The sequence below is a fragment of the Amyelois transitella genome, chromosome 31 (assembly GCF_032362555.1).
Source record: "Amyelois transitella isolate CPQ chromosome 31, ilAmyTran1.1, whole genome shotgun sequence".
NCBI classification, from domain to species: Eukaryota; Metazoa; Arthropoda; class Insecta; order Lepidoptera; family Pyralidae; genus Amyelois; species Amyelois transitella.
Window position 1 is genome coordinate 2,221,823 of NC_083534.1, and position 21,893 is coordinate 2,243,715.

At 43.0% G+C, this 21,893-nt stretch overlaps 1 protein-coding gene across 1 annotated transcript in view; it reads left to right on the forward strand.

The window, feature by feature from the left end:
- Positions 1–21,893, forward strand: part of LOC106137517 (exportin-7-B) — a 33,491-nt gene that overhangs the window by 3,049 nt on the left and 8,549 nt on the right. Inside the window, exons 6-23 of the mRNA XM_060953269.1 lie at positions 221–348; positions 1,916–2,111; positions 3,057–3,272; positions 4,400–4,546; positions 5,219–5,391; positions 6,487–6,665; positions 8,136–8,284; positions 9,169–9,335; positions 10,317–10,461; positions 11,167–11,317; positions 11,800–11,959; positions 13,369–13,559; positions 15,025–15,154; positions 15,935–16,016; positions 16,558–16,696; positions 17,931–18,008; positions 19,106–19,212; positions 20,415–20,545. Of these exons, the coding sequence (XP_060809252.1) occupies positions 221–348; positions 1,916–2,111; positions 3,057–3,272; positions 4,400–4,546; positions 5,219–5,391; positions 6,487–6,665; positions 8,136–8,284; positions 9,169–9,335; positions 10,317–10,461; positions 11,167–11,317; positions 11,800–11,959; positions 13,369–13,559; positions 15,025–15,154; positions 15,935–16,016; positions 16,558–16,696; positions 17,931–18,008; positions 19,106–19,212; positions 20,415–20,545 (2,669 nt within the window). The remainder of the gene's footprint in view (positions 1–220; positions 349–1,915; positions 2,112–3,056; positions 3,273–4,399; positions 4,547–5,218; positions 5,392–6,486; positions 6,666–8,135; positions 8,285–9,168; positions 9,336–10,316; positions 10,462–11,166; positions 11,318–11,799; positions 11,960–13,368; positions 13,560–15,024; positions 15,155–15,934; positions 16,017–16,557; positions 16,697–17,930; positions 18,009–19,105; positions 19,213–20,414; positions 20,546–21,893) is intronic.

The window sequence follows — 21,893 nt, forward strand, 5'->3', positions numbered from 1 at the left end:
AGGCCTAATGATAAAATTGAGATTCAAATAGTGATAGGCTGCTAACCCATCGCCTAAAAAAAGAATCCCAAGTTTGTAAGCCTATCCCTTAGTCGCCTTTTACGACATCCATGGAAAAGAGATGGAGTGGTCCAATTCTATTTTGTATTGGTGCCGGGAACGGCACACGGCATAATTAATTCTAATATACCTACCATGTTTAATTGTCTCTCCGTTACAGGGTCCAACGGAAATGTGCACGATAGGTGTCCAACTCGTCTCCCAGCTCGTGGTGGAGATGAACCAGGTGTCGGAGGCGGACGCCAACAGGTCGCTGGCTAAGCACAGGAAGATCGCCTCCTCGTTTCGGTGAGTCACCAGTTGACTAGACCCCTGACTGACTGACCACAAAACTCTGAAGACACCACGTGTGTCTTATGTCTTTCGCTATCGCATTGGATTTCTGTAATTATATAGTAGGAACTAACAGTAATGGCACAGTTTTACATATACTAGCTGTCCCGGAAAACGTTGTTTTGCATTTTGTGGGTATGAAAAACTAGCTGTGCCCGCGACTTCGTCCGCGTGGAATAGTTATTTTGGGCATCATATTTATTTTTGCAAACATCCTCCTCGGCGGTCAGGCGGTCACGCGTATTAGAAAGAACGCTGGTTCGCCGTATTAAATGTTTCACTACAAATTGCTTATAACGACACTATCTCAAAACCTATTCGTCTGATTTATATACTGTAAATGGCAATTTTAGTCTTCATGAAAAGCCGAAAGTAATAAACATATTTATTTGGATAAGGATTAATACTGAATTAAAGAAAATTGGTTTCAAAATAACTTATGTTTTTAATGAAAAAATAATCTTAAAAAATGAACATAAAAGTGGTTATTGTAAGTAAACCTTAAGAGATAGATATATGCTCTCGCGGACTTTTTTGTGGCAAAAAATGAGTACTTCACATCTTTAGTACATTGTTTTACTATATCTTTGTTGGTTTGCGCAGCGTTCGCGTGGAAAGCTCGCAGATGGCCGACTCATTCAACTTTCACCTGCATTGTTGACGTTTCCCGTAGGAAATCCGGGATAAAATGTAGCCTATAGCCTTCCTCGATAAATAGACTATATAACAGTGAAAGAATTATTCAAATCGGTTCAGTAGTTTCTGAGATTAGCGCGTTTAAACAAACAAACAAACAAACAAACAAACAAAACAAACTCTTCAGCTTTATAATATTAGTATAGATAGATGTTAGCCGATTCTCAGACCTACTGAATATGCATGCAAAATTTGGTTAAAATAAAGTAAAGCCGTTTCGGAGGAGTACGGAGACAAACATTGTGACACGAGAATTTTATATATAAGATTAATTAATTATTCTCTCAATTCTATCATAAAGCTAATCAGAGCGTGGCCATTTAGTCTTATGATGACTGTTGGCTCTGTCTGCCCTGCATGGGATATAGACGTGATAATGATGTTGTCAGGTGATGACAGGCTAGCAACCTGTCACTATTTGAATCTCAATTCTATCATTAAGCCAAACAGCTGAACATGGCCTATCAGTCTTTTCAAGACTGTTGGCTCTGTCTACCCCGCAAGGGATATAGACGTGATTACATACATACATACATATGATCGATAATGTCGATATCCCTAGCGGGGTAGACAGAGCCACCAGTCTTGAAAAGACTGATAGACCACGCTCAGCTGTTTGGCTTAATGATAGAATTGAGATTCAAATAGTGACAGGTTGCTAGCCCATCGCCTAAAAGAGGAATCCCAAGTTTATAAGCCTATCCCTTAATCGCCTTTTACGACATCCGTGGGAAAGAGATGGAGTGGTCCTATTCTTTTTTGTAATGGTGCCGGGAACCACACGGCACAATAGACGTGATTATATGTACGTATGTATGTATTCCAGAGATTCCCAGCTGTTCGAGATGTTCCGCCTATCCTGTTCTCTCCTATCGGCGACGCGGAACAAAACCCTGGACCTCTCGGACGAGAGGCCGCACGCGCTGGTGGCGGCGGTGCTGAAGCTGGCGCACAACTGTCTCACCTTCGACTTCATAGGGACCACCAATGACGAGTGCTCCGACGATATGTGCACAGTGCAGGTGAGGGTCTAGTCTTGATTATCATCATTGATAAATAAATCTATACTTTCTATACTTATATTATAAAGCTAAAGAGTTTGTTTGAACACGCTAATCTCAGTAACTACTGGTTCGAATTGAAAAATTCCTTTTGCGTTAAATAGACCATTTAACGAGGAAGGCTTTAGGCTATATAACATCACGCTTCAACTATAAGGAGCGAAGAAATCATTGAAAATGTGAAAAAAACGGGGATAACTATTCATCCTTGAGGGCTTCAATGATGTCCAAGATAACTATTCAACGCGGACGGAGTCGCGGGCACAGCTAGTATATACATATATACTAGCTATCCCGGCAAACGTTGTTTTGCCATATAAATAATTTTTAAGTAATTTTCTAGTTAAAAAAACATGTTAAGGGTGGACAACTCTTATCACTAAGGGGGGTGTGAAAAATAGATGTTGGCCGATTCTCAGACCTACTCAATATGCTCACAAAATTTCATGAGAATCGGTCAAGCCGTTTCGGAGGAGTACGGAACGAACATTGTGACACGAGAATTTTATATATCTACACTAATATTATAAAGAGGAAAACTTTGATTGTTTGGTTGTAATGAATAGGCTCAAAAACTACTGGACCGATTTTAAAAATTCTTTCACCATTCGAAACCTACATTATCCACGAATAACATAGACTATATTATTTTATTTTGGAAAAAAATAGGGTTCCCTAATGATTTATAAAAATAATTGGCAAAATAGCGTTTGCCGGGTCAGCTAGTATAAGATATACGAGTACGGGACAAATGATGGGCTAGCAACCTGTCACTATTTGAATCTCAATTCTATCATTAAGCCAAAAAGCTGAGCGTGGCATGTTAGACTGTTGGCTCTGTCTACCCCACAACGGATATAGACGTGACCATATGTATGTATGTACCTCTCATTTCTTTATTTCCAGATCCCAACATCATGGCGGCCCACGTTTCTTGAACCAAACACACTGGAACTGTTCTTCTCCTTGTACCACATGCTGGGCGGAGGTCTAGCCAGCTTGGCGTTGGGCTGTCTCGTACAACTGGCCTCCGTAAGAAGATCACTCTTCTCCAACACGGAGAGAGCCAAGTTCCTGAACAGACTGGCCGCTGGTGTCAGGCAGATATTGGACAACACTCAGGTAATTAAACAATTATGCTATCCTTACTTTTAAACGAGCAATCTAAAGTTTTTTAATAAACAAATACATGTTCCATAAAGAATCTCTGGAGAAGATCGCAAGGGATATAGACGTGACCATATGTATGTATGTATCTAAAGCTTTTCAGAGGCGTGATTTATGTATGTGGGTAAAATAATTTTTTCGCGTGCCTCATTGGTAGAAACTATATTCGAAGTTATGTACATTAGTTTGAATACTAACCGATGCTCTTACGGAGGAGACCTTCAGACAACTGGATGTGTAACCATGATCTATCCAATACTGGTCAGGTTCCCCTGCAAAGGTTGCGGAGGTCAGACGGGAGTCACCTCGTGTAAAAACCTGACTCACCCAATCCAGGATCCATGGTCAATGGCATTCCCTAAACCCTTCTCCATAGTGGTGAAGATCAGGGGCCATAACTAAAAGCAAAGAAATCATTTTAGTACCTTTTAATTATGTGTTACTCATCCCCTATTCTAGGGGAGGCGACGATACACGTTACGCCTCCTCGTAAAAAAAAAACAAAATAGCTGCTGTAATTACATAATTTCAATTATACATACATATAATCACGTCTATATCCCTTGCGGTGCAGATAGAGCCAACAGTCTCGAAATGACTGAAAGGCCACGCTCAGCTGTTTGGCTTAATAATAGAATTGAGATTCAAATAGCGACAGGTTGATTGCCCATCGCCTTAAATAAGAACCTCAAGTTTATAAGCATATCCCTTAGTTGCTTTTAACTAGTGGTCCGATTCTTTTTTCTATTGGTGCCGTGAACCACACGGCATTTCAATTACTATAATATTTTCGTATATTTTCTTTTTCATGTGCCGTGTGATTCCCGGGACCAATACAAAGAAGAATAGGACCAATCAGATGTCGTAAAAGACGACTAAGGGATAGGCTTACAAACTTGGGATTCTATTTTATAGGCGATAGGCTAGCAACCTGTCACTCATTGAATCTCAATTCTATCAATAAGCCGAACAGCTGAACGTGGCCTATCAGTCTTTTCAAGACTGTCGTCTCTGTCTACCCCGCAAGGGATACAGACGTGACCATATGTATGTATGTATGTAATTTGTTTGTTTCATTCCAGGGCCTATCGGATCCGACAAACTACCACGAGTTCTGCCGACTCCTCGCCCGATTGAAGTCCAACTACCAACTCGGGGAGCTGGTGATGGTGGACAACTACCCCAGGCTCATTGAGCTGGTGGCCAAGTTCACCGTGCAGAGCCTGCAGGTATGTTGGCTTTTTTTTTATGGACCTATTCTTGTTGCTGCCTGAAGGGCTTTGCAACGTAACCGGACTTTTTAGTGGCGGGGCCTGAAGGGCCTCCTGCCGACGCAGTGGCTGCTCAAAGGGTTCCCAAAGTGCGACGAACCTCGGCTTTGGCGTCACCCGAGTAGGTTGAACCTAGTGTTCAACTGCCATAAGGGCCTGACTAAGTGGCGGATCCACCGGGGCTTAGTGAACCGGCCACTTGTCCTACTTCTCGCCGGCGAACGCGGTGTATGTACGCGAGAATGTCTGCACGGTGCCTCTGCTGGGACGGTAGGGGGTCTGAGGGGGGACAGCGGCCATAATGGAGTCGTCCGGATCGATGGGAATATCCCTTGGTCTTCTGTACCTTGCGTTGGGTGCGGGGGCATAATTGGCAGCTTGCACTATCTACTCGATCAAAGAATCATTGAGACGTTTCTTTGAAGTAGTGAACGATCGATGGGATTTCCAGTTCAGTGGAGGTATGTTGGCGCCGCCGTCCTCATTATTACAGGGCAGACGGAGCCAATATTCCGGAAAATTTAACCGACATCAAAAAATTTGGATATCCATTGGTGGCGGGGTACTCTTTCAACAAAAAGTTATCTATTGTTGTTTGTACTCAATTACCCATTACCTTTCTCCCCACAGATGTGGCAATTCGCCCCGAACTCGGTCCACTACCTGCTGTCGCTGTGGCAGCGCATGGTGGCGTCCGTGCCGTACGTGAAGGCGAGCGAGCCGCACCTGCTGGACGCGTACGCGCCGGGCGTCACCGCCGCCTACATCGGCTCGCGGCTCGACTGCGTCGCCGCCGTGGTCACGTCAGTATCTCCCTCTCTCTCTCACTCTCTCTCTCCCTTACTCTCACTCACTCACTCTCTCCCTTACTCTCACTCACTCACTCTCACTTACTCTCACTCTCACTCACTCTCACTTTCTCTCTCTCTCTCTCTCTCTATCTCTCTCTCTCTCTCTCTCGCGCTCTCTCTCTCTCTCTCTCTTACTGTGTCTCTCTCTGTATCTGTGAGAACTATAGTCGCAATATAATGACGTGTGGTTACTCTCTCTCTCTCTCTGTATCTGAAGGAACTATAGTCGTAATTTAGTGACGTGTGATTACTCTCTCTCTCTCGAAAGAAAGTAAAAGAAAGAAAAAATTTTTATTTGGTACATAATAATATATCAACAACAGATACCTTAATTTATAACGAATTTGTACCAAAATGGCCCCCCTCAGCATTTGTCGTGGTATATACCACAACGCTGGTCTTCCTTGGGCACCAACGTGGAAAATAAAATAATAAAATAAAAATAAAATAAATTAAAATATGCCTGCTCTCTCGGTACACTATTGCCCATTCGTTTAACAAAAAATATCACTGCTGCTTTTGAGTATCCAAAATATGACATTTTTTAATTTTAAAAAATTTGGCTGTGATCTCTCTGTATTTGTATCTGTAGAAACTATAGTAGCAATATAATGACGTGTGGGTACTCTCTCTCTCTCTCTCTGTATCTGTAGAAACTATAGTCGCAATATAGTGACTTGTGATTCCCGACACCGATAGAAAAGTATAAGACCAATCAATATCTCCCGTGGATGTCGTGAAAGGTGACTAAGGGATTGGCTTATAAACTTGTGAGTCTCTTTTTTTACGCGATGGGCTAGCAACCCGTCACTATTTGAATCTCAATTCTATCATTAAGCCAAACAGCTGAACGTGGCCTACCAGTGAAGACTGCTGGCTCTGTCTACCCCGCAAGGAATATAGCGGGCCTTTTACGACATCCACGGCAGAGAGTGTGGAGCTGCCCTATTCTTTTTTCTATTGGTGCCTGGAACCACACGTCATATACGTATACATTCTTCTTGTTCACAGTTAATAATACATATAATCTCATCCCTGATTCCACAGAGAAGGCTTGGAGGATCCGTTGGACGAAGTCGGCACTGTTCAACAGCAACTCGAACAGTTGTCAGTCATAGGACGCTGTGAATATGCAAAGACGTGTCAGCTGCTGGTGGCCCACTTCGACCGGGCGGCCGCCACGTACAGCGTGGAGAACAGGCCGCAGCAGACGCTGATATTGCAAGGTGATGTATATATATATGTCTGTCTGTATGTGTGTCTCTCTGTCTGCAACTAGAACAGCTGCAAGAGATGTGAACACGTCAAGACGTGTCAGCTGCTGGTGGCCCACTTCGACCGGGCGGCCGCCACGTACAGCGTGGAGAACAGGCCGCAGCAGACGCTGATATTGCAAGGTGATCTATATATATATGTCTGTCTGTATGTGTGTCTCTCTGTCTGCAACTAGAGCAGCTGTCAGACATCAGGAGATGTGAACACGTCAAGACGTGTCAGCTGCTGGTGGCCCACTTCGACCGGGCGGCCGCCACGTACAGCGTGGAGAACAGGCCGCAGCAGACGCTGATATTGCAAGGTGATCTATATATATATGTCTGTCTGTATGTGTGTCTCTCTGTCTGCAACTAGAGCAGCTGTCAGACATCAGGAGATGTGAACACGTCAAGACGTGTCAGCTGCTGGTGGCCCACTTCGACCGGGCGGCCGCCACGTACAGCGTGGAGAACAGGCCGCAGCAGACGCTGATATTGCAAGGTGATCTATATATATATGTCTGTCTGTATGTGTGTCTCTCTGTCTGCAACTAGAGCAGCTGTCAGACATCAGGAGATGTGAACACGTCAAGACGTGTCAGCTGCTGGTGGCCCACTTCGACCGGGCGGCCGCCACGTACAGCGTGGAGAACAGGCCGCAGCAGACGCTGATATTGCAAGGTGATCTATATATATATGTCTGTCTGTATGTGTGTCTCTCTGTCTGCAACTAGAGCAGCTGTCAGACATCAGGAGATGTGAACACGTCAAGACGTGTCAGCTGCTGGTGGCCCACTTCGACCGGGCGGCCGCCACGTACAGCGTGGAGAACAGGCCGCAGCAGACGCTTATATTGCAAGGTGATATATATATAGTCACGTCTGTATCCCATGCGGGGTAGACGGAGACAACAGTCGTGAAAACACTGATGTGCCACGTTCAGCTTTGTGTGAGAGAGCTCAGTTGAGATTCGGGAACCACACGGCACATATGATTATAAAGGTATATAAATAATAGCTGTCAGACATCAAGAGATGTGAACACGTTAAAACAATACCTATATTCAGCTGATATTGCAAGGTGAATATATATCTAAAAGGCGACTAAGGGATTGGCTTATAAACTTGAGAATCGCTTTTTTTACGCGATGGGCTAGCAACCCGTCACTATTTGAATCTCAAATTCTATTATTAAGCCAAACATCTGAACGTGGCCTATCAGTATCTGTCTACCCTGGATAGGTGATTATATGTATGTATAGGAAATAAGCTGAAAATAATAAAATATTTGCGCTGGTAAAGAAAAGATGATGCAGGCTCAAAACAGACTGTCATTTATTTTTCTTATTTTAAATTACAAAACGTTTGTCCTTTACAAGGGAGTTCGGAACACTCTAAGGAGTTCGTAACAGTATGTATAATTAATGAAAATGGTGAATTTCAGGTCAACTGACATGGCTGGTGTACATTATCGGCGCGGCCATCGGCGGGCGGGCGTCGGCGACCACGTGCGACGACAACGACGCCATGGACGGGGAGCTGGTCTGCCGCGTGCTGCAGCTCATGACCCTGACCGACTCCAGGCTGGCTAATGTGAGGGGTTACCTGTTCTCTAGAAGTTTCTCCAGAGAAGACCCTGTGCTTAGGTTAAGAGGAGATGATGAGACCATTGACTGACTGCAGGCTGACTAATGTGAGGGGTTATCTGTTCTTTAGATGTTTCTCCAGGTTTGGGAAGACCCTGTACCGAGGTTGAGAGGCGATGACGAGACCTTGACTGACTCCAGGCTGGCTAATGTGAGAGAGATGACTAATCTATTCTCTAGAAGGTTCTCCAGGTTTGGGAAGACCCTGTGCCGAGGTTGAGAAGCGATGACGAGACCTTGACTGACTCCAGGCTGGCTAATGTGAGAGAGATGACTAATCTATTCTCTAGAAGGTTCTCCAGGTTTGGGAAGACCCTGTGCCGAGGTTGAGAAGCGATGACGAGACCTTGACTGACTCCAGGCTGGCTAATGTGAGGGATTACCTGTTCTCTAGAAGTTTCTCCAGGTTTGGGAAGACCCTGTGCCGAGGTTGAGAGGTGATGATGAGACCTTGACTGACTCCAGGCTGGGTAATGTGAGAGAGATGAGCGGGCCGGAGTCCGCTCTCCCCCCACAACAGTTTCCTTCCATTTTGTCAAGTTCGCAGCTGATTAAGTTATACAATTATTAAGTGATAATATCTTTAGTGTAGGACCCCACTCCATCTCTTTGCTATGGATGCCGTAAAAGGCGACCAAAGGATAGGCTTATAAACCTGGGATTTTTCTTTTAGACAATGGGCTAGCAGCCTGTCACTATTTGAATCTCAATTCTTTCTTTAAGCCAAATAGCTAAACGTGGCCTATCAGTCTTTTCGAGACTGTTGGCTCTGCCTAACCCGCAAGGGATATAGACGAGTTTACATGTATATATTATAACGTTTATCCGCAGGGTGGTTGCGAGAAACTAGAACTGGCCATGATGTCATTCTTCGAGCAGTTCAGGAGGATATACGTGGGCGAGCAAGTGCAGAAGAATAGCAAAGTTTACAGAAGACTGAGCGAGGTGTTGGGGCTGAGCGATGAGAGCCAACTGCTGAGCGTGCTCATGAGGAAGATGTGAGTCCATTCCTCTCCTACTATCTCTTGTGGCGTGTTAGTAGAAAGTCGCAGGTAAGAGAAATGAGTGATGATTAAAAAATATTGATAGAATAAAGACAAATCTTTATTTGGACTAGTTTTACGAGTTACAAGGTCGTGGGTTTAGCCATAGATACGAGATATAGCAAGTAGCCGCTAGAGGAGGCAGCGAGCTACTTGGCTTGGAGAATGCTGTAAGTCCAAAGCAAGACCCGGGGCGTGTACGTGCGCTTTTGTAGGGCTCCCGGGGGGTGAAGAGGGGCGCCGGCGACGTCACACTCTCTTATCCCTCCTGCTTTAGTCCATTGGATCCTTAATACTCTGGAGAGGAGCCCGGGGTATGCCTTTGACCATGGATCCTGGATTGGGTGAGTCGGAGTAATTACACGAAGCTAATCCCGTCTGATCTCCGCAACCATTGCAGGTTAACCTTAACCTGTATTGGATTATATGTTAGTGGACCGAGGGTCAGGTGGGTGGGTCAGAATAAAACCAGATTTTTGGGTGTTCAAGGCAAAAAGACTAAGAAGGCGACAACAAGACCTCTGTGGCGCAGCGGTAGTACGCTTGTCTGTGACACCGAAGGTGGAAAATGACTTTTTCTGATTGTCCTGGGTCTTGGGTGTTTTTTATCTATATAAGTATTTATTATAAAATATAGTATCGTTGAGTTAGTAGTTTGCCGTGTGGTTCCCGGTACCTATACAAAAAAGAATAGGACCACTCCATCTCTTTCCCATGGATGTCGTAAAAGGCGACTAAAGGATAGGCTAACAAACTTAGGATTCTTATTTAGACGATGGGCTAGCAACCTGTCACTATTTGAATTTCAATTCTGTCATTGAGCCAAATAGCTGAACGTGGCCATTCAGTCTTTTCAATACTGTTGGCTCTGCCTGCCCCGCAAGGGATATAGACGTGATTATATGTGTGATGTGATATATGTGCAATAATTTCCAGTATAACGAACCTGAAGTACTGGGGCGGCAGCGAGCAGATCATAGCCAAGACCCTGGGCCTGCTCAGCGACCTCAGCGGCGGCTACTCGTGCGTGCGCAAGCTGGTCAAACTCGAGGAGACGCAGTTCATGCTCACACACCACACGGTCAGCTTAGTATACCGTTTTATTGATTGTGCCGTGTGGTTCTCGGCACCGATACAAGAAAAGAATAGGACCACTCGCATCTCTTTACAATTGATGTCGTAAAAGGCGACTGGGGGATAGGATTGCAAAGTTGGGATTCTTTTTTAAGGCGATGGGCTAGCAATCTATCACTATTTTAATCTCAATTCTATCATTAAGCCAAATAGCTGAACGTGGCCATTCAGTCTTTTTAGCTCAACCTCCAAAGAGCAATATAATTAGCTCTATATGTGTACAGAATCCTACTAATATTATGACTGCGAAAGTTTGTGAGTATGTCAGGATGTCAGTATGGATGTTTGTTACTCTTTCACGCAAAAAATACTCCGATTACGATGAAATTTGGATGTGGGTTGCTGAACACTCAGAATAACATATAGGCTACTTTTTATCCCTAAATTCCCGCGGGATTGATAGGGTTTCCGTGCGGACGAAGTCGCGGGTGTCCTCTAGTATATTATACATACATAAAATCACGCCTCTTTCCCGGAGGGGTAGGCAGAGACTACCTCTTTCCACTTGCCACAATCTCTGTATATTTCCTTCGCTTCATCTACATTCATAACTCTCTTTATGCAAGCTCAATATATTATATATGTATTTGAATTCATTTTATTTTCCACTTTTTAACATACCTCTCATCCTTCTTCATTTTCTACTTTCCAGGCGGAACACTTCCCATTCCTGGGCATTGTGGGCGTCGGCACATCGGAAATGAGATGCCGCACGATGCTGTACACCGCCCTGGGGAGGCTGCTGATGGTGGAACTGGGCGAGGACGAGGAGCGGTTCCACGCGTTCATGATGCCGCTGACGGGTGAGTGGGGATGCGGGGACGGCAGAGACCAGAACGCGACGGTGTACGAGGCTGCTGATGGTGGAATTTAGCGAGGACGAAACTGCGTAATCGGTTCATATTTTGCAAGATGAATTCCCTTACAAACAAACAAACAAAGTTACAAACATTACCTCATATATCTATTAATGGTATATCCAAGTCGGTCTGCGAAAGGCAGAAGGGGGTTCGCATTTATAAGTATATATACATTTTTATAATAATATAAGTATTTATATTTTTTAAGTATGTATACTAACTTTTAATTGAGACTTCGCCGCCGTGAGAATTTTGAGAAAATTGCTTAAGCCTTTATTATTTCTAAATGTCTATGCTGTGTAACAAATTACATCAAAATCTGTTCAGTACTTTTTGAGTTTATTCGTTGCAAACATACCAAAAATAAGAATCTTTTCTCTTCATTATTTATATTGTGGATTTATAATGTATTATTTATTCCGTAGCGGCATTCGAAAGCATAATAGGCCTGCTGGGCGGGTCGGAGAGCGCTGTGTTCGCCTCGGAGGAGGCTCGCAAGACTCTGATCGGACTGGCGCGAGACTTGAGGGGGCTGGCCTTCGCCTTCAACACGAAGACCACGTACATGATGCTGTTCGACTGGATGTAAGTGTGTTTGTGTGTCTGTATATCCATAATTATTGTATTTAGAAACATAACAAACTCGTATAAACAAACTCGCAAGCCTCTGATCGGACTGGCGCGAGACTTGAGGGGGCTGGCCTTCGCCTTCAACACGAAGACCACGTACATGATGCTGTTCGACTGGATGTAAGTGTGTTTGTGTGTCTGTATATCCATAATTATTGTATTTAGAAACATAACAAACTCGTATAAACAAACTCGCAAGCCTCTGATCGGACTGGCGCGAGACTTGAGGGGGCTGGCCTTCGCCTTCAACACGAAGACCACGTACATGATGCTGTTCGACTGGATGTAAGTGTGTTTGTGTGTCTGTATATCCATAATTATTGTATTTAGAAACATAACAAACTCGTATAAACAAACTCGCAAGCCTCTGATCGGACTGGCGCGAGACTTGAGGGGGCTGGCCTTCGCCTTCAACACGAAGACCACGTACATGATGCTGTTCGACTGGATGTAAGTGTGTTTGTGTGTCTGTATATCCATAATTATTGTATTTAGAAACATAACAAACTCGTATAAAGAAACTCGCAAGACTCTGATCGGACTGGCGCGAGACTTGAGGGGGCTGGCCTTCGCCTTCAACACGAAGACCACGTACATGATGCTGTTCGACTGGATGTAAGTGTGTTTGTATGTCTGTATATCCATAATTATTGTATTTAGAAACATAACAAACTCGTATAAAGAAACTCGCAAGACTCTGATCGGACTGGCGCGAGACTTGAGGGGGCTGGCCTTCGCCTTCAACACGAAGACCACGTACATGATGCTGTTCGACTGGATGTAAGTGTGTTTGTGTGTCTGTATATCCATTTATATAGTACTAGAGGCCGCCCGCGACTTCGTCCGCATGGAAACCCTATCAATCCCGCGGGAACTCTGGGATAAAAAGTAGCCTATGTGTTATTCTGGGTCTTCAGCTACCTACATACCAAATTTCATGGTAATCGGTTCAGTAGTTTTTGCGTGAAAGAGTAACAAACATCCATACAAACTTTCGCCTTTATAATAGTAGTAGGATAGGATATAATAATATAATAATGTATGTATGTAATAATAATATGAAAAAGAAAAGGATCCCCTATTTCTATCTCTTTCCCACGGATGTCGTAAAAGGCGACTAAGGGATAGGCTTACAAACTTGGGAGACTTTCTTTTTTTAGGCGATGGGTTAGCAACCTGTCACTGAACTGTCACATTTAAAACTCAATTCTATCATTAAGCTAAATAGCTGAACGTGGCCATTCAGTCTTTTTAAGACTGTTGGCTCTGTCTACCCCGCAAGGGATATAGACGTCACCATATGTATATATATATATATTATCCGTATATAGCACGGATATCCAAAATTCCTTGTTCATTTTCAGTTATCCAGTGTACATGAAGGTGCTCCTGCGCGGCATAGAGCTGTGGTTCGCGGAGCCGTCGCTCACCACGCCGGTGCTGAAGCTGGCCGCGGAGCTGGCGCAGAACAGGAACCAGCGGCTGCACTTCGACGTCAGCTCCCCCAACGGCATCCTGCTGTTCAGGGAGCTGTCGGCCATCATATGCGCTTACGGTGAGGAGCTGCAGTGCCGTGTGGTTCCCGGCACCAGTACAAAAAAGAATAGGACCACTCCATCTCTTTCCCATGGATGTCGTAAAAGGCGACTAAGGGATAGGCTTACAAACTTGGATTCTTTATTTTAGGCGATGGGCTTGCAACCTGTCACTATTTGAATCTCAATTCTTCTTCGTCTTTTAAAGACTGTTGGCTCTGTCTACCCCACAAGGGATATAGACGTGACCATATGTATGTATTAGCTGCAGCTCCCCCAACGGCATCCTGCTGTTCAGGGAGCTGTCGGCCATCATATGCGCTTACGGTGAGGTGTTGAATTAAGCGAAACATGTTTATAAGACGATTAACTATTTATTTTATAATTAACTAGAGGCCGCCCGCGACTTCGTCCGCATGGAAACCCTATCAATCCCGCGGGAACTCTGGGATAAAAAGTAGCCTATGTGTTATTCTGGGTCTTCAGCTACCTACATACCAAATTTCATGGTAATCGGTTCAGTAGTTTTTGCGTGAAAGAGTAACAAACATCCATACAAACTTTCGCCTTTATAATAGTAGTAGGAAGTAGGATATAGTGACAACGGTATGACAGTGCACAAAGTATTAGCCGAGAGAGGAGCCTAGCGACACTACGAACAATGACGCGTATTAGAGATTTGCTATACGAATTCCGTAGGCGTTCATACTTTTAACATGAGGACTGTGGGATGAAGGGGATTCTTCTTGTGAGCGTGTGTAGTAAGTAGACTAGCTGCAGTGCCGTGTGGTTCCCGGCACCAGTACAAAAAAGAATAGGACCACTCCATCTCTTTCCCATGGATGTCGTAAAAGGCGACTAAGGGATAGGCTTACAAACTTGGATTCTTTATTTTAGGCGATGGGCTTGCAACCTGTCACTATTTGAATCTCAATTCTTCTTCGTCTTTTAAAGACTGTTGGCTCTGTCTACCCCACAAGGGATATAGACGTGACCATATGTATGTATGTATGTACTAGCTGCAGCTCCCCCAACGGCATCCTGCTGGTCAGGGAGCTGTCGGCCATCATATGCGCTTACGGTGAGGACTGTGGGGTGAAGGGGTTTTGGGATTCTTCTTTAGTAGACTAGATGTGCCCGCGACTTTGTTCGCGTGGTATAGTTATTTTCGGCATCATTGAAGCTTTGCTCGTTTTTTTTTTTCATTTTTCATTATTTCTTTGAATAGAATAGAATAAATTTATTTTCAAAATTGGATACAAGGTATCACTTATTGACGTCACATCACTTAAATCTATAACTACTACCGCTTCCAAAGCGCATATCAATACGAATATTTCGTCAAATAAAATAATTATAAAATAAAATATGTACATACTGTACAAATTATGTCAAGATCATGTCAAAAATACACAAGCATTATGTCAAGCCATTATGTCAAGCTCGGGCCACAATTATTTTTTTTATCGGTTATTTGTTTTGCAGGCAGTCGAATACTGACAATAGACGTGAGCAAAAAGCAAATGTACGCGATGAAACTGAAGGGGATATCGCTCTGTTTCTCCATACTGAAGGCGGCGCTGTGCGGCAATTATGCAAACTTTGGAGTTTTCAGGTATAATGCAACACGTGTTTATATATTGTATGTGCCTTGTGGTTTTGAGGCATTGCGAGAAAAATTTGACTGTACAATATGTATTAAATTTTTTTTTTACAAATTGTACAAAGTTTTCAAAAATGCCGTAAAACCACAATCAATAAAATAAATTAGTTTGTAATCATCTTTATTTTTAAATAATTGGTTTCAGTTTGTTATCTTTCCTATCGATCTCGTAAAGGTTGACTAAGGAAAAGGATTATTAACATGGAATTCCACTTGTAGGCGATGGGCTAGCAACCTGTCGCTATTTATGTCTCAGTATTTTCAAGACTGTCATCTTGCAAGGGATATAGACGTGAGAAACGCTACACGTGCGAAGCCGGGGCGTGTCCCTAGTAATGTTTCAAAGTCTTAAAAAGTCTCTTATTCGCTCACTATGCGTTTTGGTATATTTTTTTTTCTCATATTCGACTGCTTTTGACGAACGTATCTTGATCAAATTAAGGACGTCCTGGTAAAGGGTCAGGTCAAGAGTACCCGAAACCGCCGAGCTTGCAGGAAGAGAGTTATGAATGTGGATGAAGTGAAGAAAGTGTGCAGAGATCGTGGCAAGTGGAAAGAGGTAGTCTCTGCCTACCTCTCCGGGAAAGAGGCGTGATTTTATGTATGTATGTATGTATGTATGTATGTTTGCTCGCATGCTTTTTCTTTCTCACATCTGTGTAGGTTTCCAATCACACTCAACCTATTTTTGGTAAACAAATTTGATACCTAAGTACTTTTCAATATTTTCAGATTATACGGCGACGAAGCGTTGGACAATGCGCTGAATATGTTCGTCAAATTGTTGCTTAGTATACCACAAAGTGATTTATTGGTAAGACGCCTTCTTGTCTAGTTGCTTTACTTTACTTTTCTTGTAGGCAAACTTCTTGTACACCATAGCAACGGTTGCCATGGTTTTGTTAGTTGGGAGAAAATGTCAGAATAATTTTTAGTTTATTTAAAATACTATATGGATATACGGAAATAAAAAAAAAAAATTTGATAAACAAACAACAACAAAACAACAAACTCTACTCTATTTTACTTTACTCTACCTGACTCTATTCTACTTTATTCTAGTTTACTCTACTTCGCTCTACTTTGCTCTGCTTTACTACTCCGATTTACTTTACTGTACTCTACTCTACTTTATTCTACTTTACTATACTTTACTTTACTCTACTTTACTCTCCTTTGCTCTTCTTTACTTTGCTCTGAATTTAATACGTCATTTAACAAATAATTTGTCAAATTACTAAAAGTGCACATTCACATTGAAATTTTAATATTTAAAGATTGTATTTTAGTAGTATTAGTAGTATTTTAGTAGATAGATTAGTATATAGTTATTAAACTGACCATTCGTCTTCCAGGACTACCCGAAGCTGTCCCAAACGTACTACGTGCTGCTGGAGAGGCTGGCCCAGGATCACATGCCGTTCCTGGCCTCCTTGCAGCCGCCAGCCACGCTGTACATCCTGTGCTCAGTCAGCGAGGGGCTCACGGCGTTGGGTGAGTCTCCGCTCCACTTCCAGGTCTCTCCTGGAGCTGTTGGTGCTGCTGGAGAGGCTGGCCCAGGATCACATGCCGTTCCTGGCCTCCTTGCAGCCGCCGGCCACGCTGTACATCCTGTGCTCAGTCAGCGAGGGGCTCACGGCGTTGGGTGAGTCTCCGCTCCACTTCCAGGTCTCTCCTGGAGCTGTTGGTGCTGCTGGAGAGGCTGGCCCAGGATCACATGCCGTTCCTGGCCTCCTTGCAGCCGCCGGCCACGCTGTACATCCTGTGCTCAGTCAGCGAGGGGCTCACGGCGTTGGGTGAGTCTCCGCTCCGCTTCCAGGTCTCTCCTGGAGCTGTTGGTGCTGCTGGAGAGGCTGGCCCAGGATCACATGCCGTTCCTGGCTTCCTTGCAGCCGCCAGCCACGCTGTACATCCTGTGCTCAGTCAGCGAGGGGCTCACGGCGTTGGGTGAGTCTCCGCTCCGCTTCCAGGTCTCTCCTGGAGCTGTTGGTGCTGCTGGAGAGGCTGGCCCAGGATCACATGCCGTTCCTGGCCTCCTTGCAGCCGCCAGCCACGCTGTACATCCTGTGCTCAGTCAGCGAGGGGCTCACGGCGTTGGGTGAGTCTCCGCTCCGCTTCCAGGTCTCTCCTGGAGCTGTTGGTGCTGCTGGAGAGGCTGGCCCAGGATCACATGCCGTTCCTGGCTTCCTTGCAGCCGCCAGCCACGCTGTACATCCTGTGCTCCGTCAGCGAGGGGCTCACGGCGTTGGGTAAGTCTCCGCTCCGCTTCCAGGTCTATCCTGGAGCTGTTGGTGCTACTGGAGAGGTCTATCCTGAACCTTAATCACTGTATCGATATGCATGATTTTTTTCATACATATAGTGTACTTACTACGCAGGCGGAGCCGTCGGTAATAACTATTTTTCAAAATAAATTACGTTTTCACGCGGTAAAAATAAGAACGTTTGAAATTTTACACTGAAAATTTTGGAAAGTCCCGTGTGGTTTTCTGCTCTTTTGAATAGGACAACTCCATCTCTTTCTTATTATAAGGGATAGGCTTATAAATTTGGGATTTTAGATCGGCTTGAAGTAATATCCCAAGTTTATTAGCCTTTCTCTTAGTCGCTTTTTACGTCATCAATCGGAAAGAGATACGAGTTACCCTTTTCTTTTTACTAATGGTGTAATATGAACCACACACCACAATTATAAAGAATTGTCAATAATATAATAATTTTGTTTCAGACACGAGTGTGTGCACGGGATGCTGCGCGACGCTAGATCATATAGTCACATATCTATTTAAGCAATTAGTTCAGAAATGTAAGTACAAGCGCCGTGTGGTTCCCGGCACCAATACATGAAAAGAATAGGACCAATCTCCGTCTCATGCCCATGGATGTCGTTAAGGCGACTAAGGGGAGAAAGAGAGAAATTTGTATGAAGAAAATATAATTATAAGGTTCACTTGAAATTTGGCACGAGTGTTTGGGTTAGCCTCAGTCGCCTTTTACGACATCCACGGGAACGAGATGGTGTGGTCCTGTTCTTTGTTTTTATAAGGCGCCGGGAACCTCACGGCTCCGTCTAATATTAATTCAATTAACGAATGGAAATGTTCATACACATCTAATATTAGTTCAATTAACGAATGCAAATGTTTGGTTCCCGGTACCAATACAAAAAAGAATAGGACCACTCCATCTCTTTCCCATGGATGTCGTAAAAGGCGACTAAGTTATAGGCTGACAAAGTTGGGATTCTTTTTTAAGGCGATGGGCTAGCAACCTGTCACTAGTTGAATCTCAATTTTATCATTAAGGTCAAATAGCTGAACGTGGCCATTCAGTCTTTTCAAGACTGTTGGCTCTGTCTACCCCGCAAGGGATATAGACGTGACCATATGTATGTATGTATGGAATCTATATATATAAAAGAAAGTAGTGTTAGTTACACCACTTATAACTCAAGAACGGCAGAACAGATTTAGCTGAAAAATGGTAGGGGAGGTAGCTTAGAGCCAGGAGACGGACATAGGATACTTTTTATCCCGCTCGACAGCGTTCCCGTGTGACTTGACATGAAACGTCAGTCACTATAAAACGTGATAAAACAAAAAAGAATCAGACTTGGAATAACAAAACGCAAATGACAGCTATGTAATTGACGTAACTTCAAATAAATCCTACTAATATTATAAATGTGAAAGTTTGTGAGTATGTCAGTATGGATGTTTGTTACACTTTCACGCAAAAACTACTGAACCGATTATGATGAAATTTGATATGTAGGTAGCGGAAGACCCAGAATAATATATAGGCTACTTTTTATCCCGGAGTTCCCGCGGGATTGATAGGGTTTCCATGCGGACGAAGTCGCGGGCGGCCTCTAGTTGTTTATACACACAATATTGTTTGCAGCCAACAGCAAGCCGCACAATCCTCGCCAGCCGCCGCCGCAGACCAGCAACATGTTCGTGGAGCTGCTGCAGCGCCGCCCGGAGATCATGCAGCAGCTGCTGGCTACTGTACGTACTTATACATATATACTAATACTAGCGGACCCGACAGACTTCGTTCTGTCAAAAAGATTTGTAATAAGTATGACAGTTTTTTGTACCTATCTATTAGACCTACATTGCTTAGACAACAGTGAACTTTAAACATTAGCAATAAAGCTCAAATTGACTGTACGACGTACAGTGTACGTATTAGTTAGAAAACGTTTGTTTGGGATAAAGAAAAGGACTGTTTTTAAGGTTTTTTAGGCAATTATTTGGTATTTTTTCGCAGTAAAAACCATCCTTGAGCTTCGACGAATATTAAAAAAAAAAGAATTGGCCAAATTGGTCCAGGCGTTCTTGAGTTATGCGCTTACCAACACATTTAGCGATTCATTTTTTTATTTAAGAATATAAAGCTTATTTTTTATTATTTTAAGATTATAAAGCTGAAGAGTTTGTTTGTTTGCTTGTTTGTTTGATTGAACGCGCTAATCTCAGGAACTAGTGGTGCGAATTGAAAAATTCTTTTTGTGTTGAATAGACCATTTATCGAGGAAGGTTTTAGTCTATGTAACATCATATAACTAGCGACCCGCCCCGGCTTTGCACGGGTGCAAAATTCGGAAAAAATTATACATAAAAACCTTCCTCTTGAATCACTCTACCTGTTACAAAAAACCGCAACAAAATCCGTTGCGTAATTTTTAAGATTTAAGCATACAGACAAACAGACTAAAATAGCGACTTTGTTTTATACTATGTAGTGATTAGAATAGTGGCAGGTTGCTAGCCCAACGCCTAAATGAAGAGTCCCAAGTTAACAAGCCTATCCCGTAGTCGCCTTTTACGACATCCGTGGCGACAAGAGATGGAGTGGTCCCATTCTTTTTTCTATTGGTGTCGGGAACCACACGGCACAAGCGACCGATTAAATTAAACCGACTTCAAAAAAGGAGGATATCAGTAGGAAGCGGTTCCCTTTTTACAAAAATCATCGTTTTCATTATCATATTGATTTTATAATAAACTAGCGACCCGCCCCGGCTTCGCACGGGTGCAAAATTCGGAAAAAATTATACATAAAAACCTTCCTCTTGAATCACTCTACCTGTTACAAAAAACCGCATCAAAATCCGTTGCGTAATTTTTTAGATTTAAGCATACAGACAAACAGACTAAAGTAGCGACTTTGTTTTATACTATGTAGTGATACAAAAAATTGTCAGGTGCTGAACGTGATAATGTTCGAGGACTGCTGCAACCAGTGGTCGATGTCCAGGCCGCTGCTGGGGCTCATCCTGCTCAACGAGGAGCACTTCTCCCGCATCCGCGGCGAGATGATCTCCCAGCAGCCCAGGTGATGTAGCCAGCTGATGGGCATTATATTTGTTTGTTTGTTTGTTATAAAAAATGCAATGCTTGAAGTTATACAAAACTCTCTTGCATTACCTTTAGTCATGCAAATTCTTTATTGCATAGAAATTTACACAGTAACAAGAAAATTAAGGACGTCCTGGTAAAGGGTCAGGTCAAAAGTACCCGAAACCGCCGAGCTTGCATGAAGAGAGTTATGAATGTGGATGAAGCGAAGGAAGTATGCAGAGATCGTGGCAAGTGGAAGGAGGTAGTCTCTGCCTACCCCTCCGGGAAAGAGGCGTGATTTTATGTATGTATGTAAGTAACAAGAAAATAGTACATAGGATATAAAAGAAACAAATCACTTGCAATGGCTTACTTATCCCATGAAGGGATCTCTTCCAGTCAACCGGCAAGCAATAAAGGAAATAGATAATTCAGTAAAAAGTAGTAATAGCTATCCACCAAATATATATGTATATGTACAAATTTATTAATAAATAAACATACATAAACTAAGATAAATTGCCTGACGTTCGATCTAGGTGCTCAACTGGACAGGTTATTATTATGTTTTAACATTTTATTTATATAGCTCTGCGCCAACGCCAATTTCCTGTTTGATTTTTTTTCCACCCGAAGGTTGACTGGAAGAGATTGCATTAGCGATAAGTCCGCCTTTGTACCATCTGTTTTGTGATGTTTTGTTCGAATCCCGGCCAGGGCATGATGAGAAAAGAAGGTTTTCTGATTGGCCTGGGTCTTGGATGTTTAGATAAACGCCCATTAATTATATAATTAAATTAAATTATTGAAGAATTTGAACTAATTAATTTGTTAAAGAATTAAAATGTTTATCATAAAATATAGCATCGTTGAGTTAGTATCTCGTAACACCAGTATCGAAATTACTTCGAGGCTCACTCAATATGTGTAATTTGTCCCGTTTATATTTATTTATTCTTCTTTTATTCAACTTTCTTTTTTTTGCAACTATCTGCCTTAATATATCCACTTTGGGAAAACCTTTAAAAATTTATTCAAAAAGATAATCGCGCAAATTTTGTAGAAGTTGCAGTAATAATATGATCCAAATATCAACAAACACCATAGTACTTGACAGCAAAAATTCTTGTATTGCAACGCGTGACGTCACGCATTTTGATTGGTGTTCATTGTCACGTGACATGAAGGTGAAATATTTAATTACATTTTATTAAATAAAAAAATAACCCTTGTTTATTGAGGAGAATATTGTGTTTTTTATTATTTTTACTATAGAAACTACCTTGTCGTGGTAAAATTTTATACTTATTTGAGTACAGTCCACATCCGAATTAGATTTAAGT